At 31.7% G+C, this 10,000-nt stretch overlaps 1 protein-coding gene across 2 annotated transcripts in view; it reads right to left on the reverse strand.

Moving 5' to 3' along the window:
* Positions 1-10,000, reverse strand: part of FOXP2 (forkhead box P2) — a 711,055-nt gene that overhangs the window by 293,870 nt on the left and 407,185 nt on the right. For both annotated transcript variants that reach the window (XM_052001611.1, XM_052001612.1), the window contains one exon: positions 2,753-2,930. In XM_052001611.1, the coding sequence (XP_051857571.1) occupies positions 2,753-2,920 (168 nt within the window). In that variant the 5' untranslated portion in view covers positions 2,921-2,930. The remainder of the gene's footprint in view (positions 1-2,752; positions 2,931-10,000) is intronic.

A 10,000-nucleotide genomic window follows, 5' to 3' on the forward strand; every position in this document is an offset into this window, starting at 1 on the left:
AAGCAGGAATGGTCATAACGATCTACTTTAAGTCAAATTATCTAGCATATATATACACACATCTATCCATATGTGTAGGTATGAGAGAGATTCATTGAAATAAAATCTAATGGACAGAACACATTTTATCTAAACTACAAAGAAAAAAGAATTGTACTTGTTTATATTTTTACTTACAATAAGAAATACAAAATTTCACTGAGAAAGAAGAGATTCTGGGTAAGAACTCAGTGGTGCTATATTTTTATTTTATTCTTTCTAATACAAAAACATTAACCTGAATGTTAAACTTCCAAAAGCATAAATGAAGAGAAATTTGGGATATTATCTCAAATTTTCACTCCATTAATCCACTTCAATCTATTTTCATTACTATTTTCAGTTCTAAGGAAAGATGCTTATTAAAAAGCACTGACAAACAGTTTGAGTTAATTACACATAAAAGACAAAACTACAATACTTATCATTTTTGGGAAAAAAAAAGCCTACAGAAAAGAAACTCACAGAATAGCAAAAATTAAAAGCATCAATTTGTATTTCAATAGTACTTATAAAAGAGTAACACACAAAAAAAGGAAATATGCAAGTTATAAGGAGTTTAGCACACTGATCCTGCAACTTACTAAACTCAACTAATAAAAGTTAAATTATCATTACTGGCATCCCCAAATGTTGAAAGATTTAATTCACATTCAGCAGGTCCTCTACAAATGTGAAACATACCTCTAAACTTTCTGTGTCAGCTAAAGGACATGACTTTTTGTGCTTACTTATTTGTTTCATAGGGGTTATATAGGGCAAAATAAATGATAAACTCAGACTATTATCTAACCTTATAGACCCCACTAAAACATCTCCAGAGTCCTATTTCATTTACCTATGATTTTGTTCTGTTTGTCTGCTTACTTAACATCTAATCATAGCTTTAAGAAAAAGGAATCATTCCTTAACCTCTCTTCAAAACCTATCTGCTACTTCATAGTACTAGATGAATTTTTTTCCCTCAATTGTTATTTTCACTAGTTTTTGCAGATAATATCTAGTGGAATCTCGATAACAACATGGAAAAACATACTGGCTAAACAGACAAGGTTCTTACTTGGAGGAACCAATAAATAGCATACATCCTACAATATTCTGCTGATGTGTTTTGAACTGCAAACAATCTGAAGTAGAAGGAAAATGAACTATAGTAAACCACTGGCTTTATTTACAGTAGTCTATAAAATGAGCTAATCCTAAGAATTTAGTAGGCATTTAAAAGCAGATGCTGTGAAAAGGTATCCAAAAGAAATCAAATTTTTCATCCTAATAATTGCTGAATATAATACGTTACATAATTTTAAGACAACTGAAAGCTTATGCAAAGTGTTATGCACAGCTGTTAAAATAGAATATTCTGTAAAACAGTGCCCAGATGTAAAACATTAACAACTTCTCAGATTTCAGACTTTAACTTTTTTAGAAAATTGTGTTTTCACTCCCATTTCAATCACTTTTCAATCAATTTCTGATAAAATCTGCATTAATTTTTTGTCACATGAGAATATCTGTAAAACATGTAGCACAGTGTCTGACACATAGTAGGGACTATATAAATGTTTGTTCTCTTTCTCTTCTCCTTTTCTCTTATTTTATTTAGGGAATCGAACATGATCTACTGTTTACTGAGGCCCAACTAAGATGTGAATACTGTCCCTTTTCTATTATGAGACTTTTCCATAAAATATCAGTTCTATCAGAAATTTTTAGATAGTTACTCATTGATCCAAAAACAAAGTATTGTGTAACAGAAATAGTATAGACTTTCTGGCCTACCAAAGAATATGCTTTTAAGTTATCTGTCCTCTGTCATTGTTTCTGCAGTCCTGAGAAAAGGAAGGATGGAATTACTATTTTTAGATTGAAAACAAAATTTAAGGTCACTAATGAAATCTGAAAAAAAAAAAAAGTCAGGCAGCCAGTTTAAAATATATAATACTTTTGTTCAGAATCTGTTTCTTTAAAAAAAAAAAAAAAACAAACTTTTAAATTGACAACTACATTTTATGGGGCACCAGAGGCAAACAGAAATAGTTAAAAGATAACCAAAGATAATAAATACAATACACTCTGACATTTCTACTGCCATGCAGAGAAGAATTTTCAGGGACAGGTACCTAGGTAATCCATGTGATTCCAACATTAGTTAGCTGGTGTTAAGTAAACAATAACCATTATTTATAACTATCGAAGAGCAACATCTGTGTGGGGAGAAGTCCTTGTGGTCCTTTTCACCTCAGCTCAGACTTGGGAACAATTCATTGTATGAGAAAGTATCAAGTAAGGAGGCCCTCTGGTGGAAAATGAAGGATCACATTCGACAGCCCAGAAATACTAGACAGGAAACCAGAAGCCCTAAAAACATGTATTACAAACCTTTACAGAATCTTTTTAAATTGCCCTGTGCACTTAATTAATAAGGTGGTACATTAAGGACACTCTTCTCAGGTTGCTGAGGTGGCATAAGGTATAAGAAAATAATACCTTTGCTTCTGATTCCCATATGCTCAAAATGAGACCAAGTCAACCCCTCTGCATTCTGTAGATTAATACACATAAATCTAATAATGATTAATTAATATTAATATATTAATACATTATATACAGATATGTGTATATAATATGCTAAATTTCCTAGGAATATATTCTTCCCAATTGAGGAAACAGCCTGGTTTGTTTTTAAGGAAACAGTGAGCAAAACAAAACTTACCTGCTGTTGTTGCAGATGCAGCAGTTCTACTGTGCTTACTTCTGTGCTGGTGTCACCACTTGATCTTCCATCTCTGCTGCCAGCATCTAATTGGCTGCTTAGAGTGCTCATTCCATTTTGATTCATTGAACTGTTGCTTATTGTCTCTGTCGCAGATTCCTGCATCATGACTTAATACCTAAAAGTGATTAAGAAGTATCAATTAACACCCGTTACACCTTCACACTTCCATTATCAAGATGGCCCTCTCTGCCAATTACAGAGACAGCATCTTTTGGGGAGGGGGGGGGAGAGAAGCCCTGCATAGTCATTTACCAAGAAATGTAATACAAATTCAGCTTTCATCCAGATACTAATCACTGAAATTATGGTTTCTATAAGCAATCTTTGTGTGGTTACATTTAACAGCCAAAATAACATACCATGCATGCAGCATGGTCAATAGCATTTATGAACGAATACATTTTAAAGTCTACCTATAAAACCAGTTTAAATGAAGGCACGAGTGCACAGTCTGCTCTATATTTCCTATTATCTACCTTTGACAACCATGGATGACTATACAGCCTTATTTAAAATATTCACTATCTTGATTCTGTCAGAATTTTACAGCATATCTTATGCAAGGCTGTTGTTTAATGATGCACAGCTAATCATACAAAATTAAAATTTTGTAAGGGTGTTACAAATCATATGGTATCAACCAATGATAAATAGTATAATGGGCTTCTCCTTTTTTGTGACTAAATAAAATTTTGCCTTGGAGGCATTTTAAGAAAAAGCTCCTGCCGCAAACACGTCAGATATTGCCTATTTTTTTAATCAAACAGCTCATATTCATTTATTTTTCTGACATTTAAAACATTTAATACTGTCCTTCCTGGGAAGTAATTAAGCTTATGCATGAGCAGCAATCAAACTGTTCACTTGAAGATGACTTAAAACTCAATTTTAACATAGGCAAATAAATGAAAGATATAAAATTAATTTTCCAGGCATGTATTAGATATGAAAGCTGGAAATAAAATCTATCAAGAATATCACTAATGATTGTGCTAAAAACAGCATAAATTATGCATATTACCTTCTCTACAGTAATAAATGTTTTATCATTTTCACTGCATAAATATACTGTACTTTCAGGATAGCAATGAGATGTCCTGCCAAGATCAGTTGAAATCCTTGCAGTAAATAAAGGAGCAATGTGCCCTTACAAACCAGAATTTCAAGGTGCATTTTGCATCTGCAATCTGAAAAGGTCAATTTTGGCTCTCAATTATATCTAAATCCAATATTATGTTCTAATGGTCTAAACTAGAACAACAACAAAAACTTCAATTCTCTGTACACAAAAATTCTGGAAAACAACCTGGCTGAGCAGGCACTTTAATAGCAACTAAATAGATAAACAGCATACTTAAGTTTAAATATGGAAATAAAGATCATTGCATCTTTATTAGGCTATTCTCTTACTTTCAACTTGGCTATATATTAAATATTCTTTCTATTTTTATTAAAACAATGAATTTACTCTAAAGTAAATGCAAGTTTAATGTTCCTTCACATGGCATACAACTATACTCCCTAGCATCTCCTCCACGATACATTCAAGTGTGCACACATATATTTGTATATATAGACACATACCTATAGTATATAGCATTTTGAATGCTAATCCAAACATGTACTTAAATTTATGAGTTTTGATGAGAATTTTGATAGAATCTAAGAAATGTAAGATTATCTCCACTAGACTAAATAAGTAATATTAAAGAAGATCTACTAAAATTTCATTGTATTTAAATGCTTCTGCTACTAGGTTAGGTGAAGAAAGTTATAACCTAAATTACATATATTAGTTTAAAGAATTTAGATCAAGAATAAATAGGATTTGAAATAAAATAAACATGAAGATAGTTAACATACAGAAAGGCAGCTGCTATAACTACAGTAAACAACTTCTGAACCAGATGTGTTTATGAGCAAACAGTCCTTGTTAAACATTCTATTGAACATTAACTAAGAAAAATAATATAAATGAAAAATGTGATACACAGAGTGATGAATTTTACAAGAAGAAAACAAAGCTAATACTCTTTTCTGAGATTAGGCAGCTAATAAGTATTCAAATTAGGCATAAATTTTACATGCACAATGTTTAAAATATTCAGAGAAAAGGGCCTGATTGCCCTTACTAGTAATATGAAAATTCTAATGTGGGTCTTCTTCAACTATAGGAGCAGATATTCATTTTGTTTTTATAAAATTCAAGTCCAATAAAACATCTGGAATATACAGTGGAATACACATAGAAATGTGCTAAGAATATGTATTTTTCTCTTTCTAGCAGAGTTTAAAATTTAGAAAAAAGATAAACATTAAAGTGCCATATTATCAAATGGAATAGACAAGTTCAATACTTTAAAACTGACCTTTCATGAATATGTCATGACCACTTGGTTGTGTTAAATAGAGCTGGATTTTTATATATAACCTGTATCATAACCTGGAGAGCATAAAAATTAACCATACATTTATATGTCTGAATCTTTTGTTACAATTATTAGAGAATACTTATATATTTTCAATTCACATTAACAAAAAGGTTCTCCTGTTCACTATAGTGTTTGTGTCTTTGTAAAATCTTAGAATGCAGTTCAAGGGGGACATTACAAATTGAAATATCTATAAGCTAACACAATCAGTTTATAAAAAGAGATCTAGAAATGATACTTTGCGAGGGAAAATAGTGGGATTTGACCTAATAATCATATACACAGATAAAAGCAATTATGAAATTATATGATTAACATTGGGTAATTCATTTGAATGAGAAAATTTGGAAGTACATTCACTTGAAGAAGGCATTTTCATTGTAGTAGACATTTCAAGTATTATACTAAGTTGTTTCTGGTTAGAGCGAAGTATTGTCTCCATCAGAAGTGAATATATTTAGGCACAATAAACAAAATGTCAGATGAGGGTTCACATCTGAGAGGATATTTTGAATTCATCATAAATTAAACTATATATGCACTTTCAAAGTGGGTTGCATTTGCAATGATCCAAAAAGTCTTCATTGAAGAGTGAACTAGGCTGTTCTAGCATCAGATACTAAAATACGAATTGAACAAAAATGGAGAAAATAACTTCCTCTTGATAAAGGAAACGGAGAGTTTAGGGATTATCATTTTATTGTTCAATTACAATGATATGGTAAAACTTCAATTCTGCCATCATAGACAAGTGATCAGCTGACAAAATAACTCTTCAGCGCTTTAATCCGAATGATTAAGTTTTACTTTTCTTCTTTTCAGTAAGTTTTTTCTTTCTTTCTTTCTTACTTTCTTTTCTTTCTTTTTTTTCCTTTCTTCCTTTTTCTTTCTTTTGCAAGTCACTGTACAGATACTTATTCTCTACACCACTTCCCTTTTGAAACATTAAACTGACACTGGAACTGACTGCACAAGATTGCATTTTCTCTTCCTAAACAACTTGAATTGAAAGGTTACTTAGTGTAACAATATTTACTTGCAGAATTGTGTTGTTACCAAGGGTATAATGGATGGTGGCTATGCAGGTTTACGCAAGAATGAGTGAAGCATGAGGCATTAGCCATGTGTTTGACATGTTTCAAATTGCTATAATCCAGCATTAAACACACCCAGCAATTCATGCCATTTCTTGCAGCCATAATCTTGAATAAAGCGTGCACAACCACTTATTATATAAATTAGTATATGACTCCCTGTTATAGTCACAACAGTGCTTTTGTGTTTATTTTGCATCAAGATGTGGTCTTTTATTTGTACAAATAGCAGGATATAAAGACATAGCTCAATTAGACCTCCTTACTTTATGATAGGGTAGTACTGAATACTAGACTTGGTGGTTTTATTTTTTTTCCCTAGAGTTATGGGTTCCATTGGCATAAAACCGTACTATGGGAAATATTTATTTGCCTCAGTGATAACAGGAAACTTCCTGTATCCTTCCAGCCCATATTCATTACATTGTACAAAAGTTTAGCACAATACCTGCACAAGTACAGGTAATGGTTATCCACAACCATCAGCAGGAAACATACTTTGTTCCCCACTACTTCCTTAGAATACATATATACATATAGATCATCTTGCCTTCTTTGCCTCTAAAAGTCTCTGACGGACAGACATACACCATACCACACCTCCATCTCTGATGCCTCTCTTTAAAAATATACAGGATTTTTTATAAAGATGTTACTGAGTGCCTTAATATTTGACCAAGATAAACTACTTAGTTTTCTTCAACACCAACTGTTAAGTAAAAAACTCCACAAAAACACAACACATCATTCAAATAAATTGGTTTACTCTTCCCTATGAATATGATCACTTTTTTATTAAGGAAGTTGGATTGCAATAACTATACATGGAAAAAAATAGTAAGAATGTCACAGATGGTTCTTACCATTATTCCATATAATATTTTCTTTCCCGAATTTGCTATAAAAAAGTAAAAAAGACCCTAGGAAATTTTGACTATTTGATTGTTAAAATCAAATATATGTATCTATTATACAAAAGTTCTCATTTACAAATTTGTGAGGCATTTCAATTTTAAAATGATAGTGGTTGGTATGTATGGTCTTACATACTCTTTTTTTTTTAATTTAACACTATTTAAAAAGGTTGGCTATACAGTTTCTGCAAGAATAAGTAATGCATGGGGGAAATTCACAAATTTAACACCAAAATCATATACCTCTAACTCCATAATAATTGTTCTAGAATTCTGATGTTTCAAACTTGACTGTGATATAAAAGTTCAGAAAAAAAGAAGCTTTTTAAATAATGAGAACTTTTGTGCTCTACTGGAATTAATTCATCATTGACACCAAGCACAATGCATTTGAAATCTAGCAGTGGTATGGTAAAAGTCTTTAATACTTATGATTGCCTAATAAATCAAAATGCCAAATATGAAGGACATAGCTGAACATACAAGAACAAAAAAACTGAATAAGCACATGAATGTTTTTAGATTTTTTTGGCTAACTTAAATATAACCTTCAAAGAATAATTTGGAAAAGACATATATTATTTCAAGAAGCAAGAGCTCTTTTTTAAACCAAATGTGTATGTTTAAAATATGTTAACAGAGTTTTAAGTTGATAGTAAAATTGTGAGGATTATTTTTGAAACAGGTTCAAATTTAAGTTTTCATTAACAAGTTAAAAATATTAAACAGAGGATGTAAAACATACTCCAACTATTTAATAGCCATGACAATTAAGTATAGAAATGATACTATCATGATAACACCTTCATCAACTAAAAGTCTTGAAAATGATATGAAAACAAATAAAAATCACATTTTCAAAGCCAATCCAATATTAATATGTTTAATGACTCCATATTAAGAATGATTATTTTGCCTGAAGGCTGAAAATAAGTTTTTAAGACTTTCTACAATTATGAAAGAGGAAAGATTTCATCATGCTAAAAAAAAAATCTAACCAACTCTCTGAAAACTAAGTGTTAAATCTCAGAGGCTATTTTATTTTTAATACACTGCCATAATAAATTTGAAACAATGGGACCACTGACACAAGAATATACAATAATTCTATTATTTGCAGATATATCATAATGAAACATTACATTTCTGTGTCTGTAGTGCAATATTCCCCTTAACAGGTATACTTGCAAGAGATTTGATTATACTGAATAATGGTTTTGGTGAACTAATATTTTTTCCAAGTACATTTAAAAGTCAAAATCATATTTTCTAATATGTCTCTATATTCCAAAAGTCTCAAACTATTTCTCATAACTACATACATGTCATACAATTTTCACTTAAATAACTTATTTCTCAAAGAGATGAAAATACTGTTTTTAAGAGATTTTCGACATTACATGTAAAATAAACAGCATTCATTTTAACTTTGCAAAATTTGGGAAATCTTCAATCATTAATTTATTTTAAGTGATTTAAATCATTCCTTGAAAACATCGATTTTCATTTTTATTTTTGGAATGTAGCAGTATGGGATTGAGGGAAGGATTAGGGAAAGATCCCCTATTTTATCATGTTCCTATGGAGTACCTGATGAATTGGACTGATTTAATTTTCAACTATAGGACCATTAATCTTTACAGGTCATAAGGCCACTTCATCTATATTAACACTACACGAAAGACAATAAAGTGTAATTATTCCATGTGTTACAGAGACCCAAACTTAAGTTTGTTACAAAATTTCCAAACCAAAATGAAAACAATGTGTAAGTTAGAGCTGGAATGATACAATAAACCCTTCTTTCTCAAAGAGTAATTTGCCTGTAATTATAATGCTTGTTTTAAGGTGGAAGTTCCTCAAGCTTTTAAAATGCAGAATTATATTATGGCAAACAAAAATTTTATTAAAGTTATAGAAAGAACAAAGATAAACTTGACTAGCAGGTAATTTTTCTTTTCATTTAAACTGAATAGTGACTGAATTGTACAGATTCCAAGCATCCCTGGGTCCACTTAAAGCCCAATTCCCACAGGCCAGACTACTTGCAACAGCTTTCCCTGATCCCCTGGCAGATAAGAGCTAGAGAGTCTACTCTTGTGACTGCATTTTCACCTTTCCTGCCACATTTCTTCCTTTAACCCTCATGCTTACTTTACCTCAACCTTGTCTCACAACTACAGCAATTCTCTCAGGGATCCCTAGCTGTTTTTCCTATGCATAATAGAGTTCCCTCACGGATCCTCGTTTTCTTGACCTAGCAGTACTTCCTATTTCCAGGCTATCTTTTTGGCGCCAAATGTGCCTTTAATACTGTTCGAGACCGGACCCACCTCTTGCCTTCCCATTGGAAGACCCAGAGCAGAGGCGGTGCACTGAGAAATTTCTTCTACCAGCTCCAACTTAGTGCAAAGTCCAACAGGAGGCTAGCAGGTGGATATAAGGGTAAGCCCATATTTTTAAGACAACCACAAGATGTTGTTCTTCAGAGTCTGGAGATACAATAAAAACAGAAGTACACTGTGTGTGTGTGTGTGTGTGTGTGTGTGTGTGTGTGTGTATTCTAAAGAGACTCTTCCACAAAATGTCTAAGGATAATACTGTTTGAAAAGTAACTGAAGGTTAGCAATTTGTATTCATGCTGAAAATATACCAATTAAGCTTCATTTTAATCCATTAGAATTTTTTTTTCCAGACAGGACTAGTTCCCATTAGTGCTAGTAAGAGTCACACTGATCTGTATGA

Source organism: Antechinus flavipes, chromosome 5, assembly GCF_016432865.1.
Source record: "Antechinus flavipes isolate AdamAnt ecotype Samford, QLD, Australia chromosome 5, AdamAnt_v2, whole genome shotgun sequence".
Taxonomy (NCBI): Eukaryota; Metazoa; Chordata; class Mammalia; order Dasyuromorphia; family Dasyuridae; genus Antechinus; species Antechinus flavipes.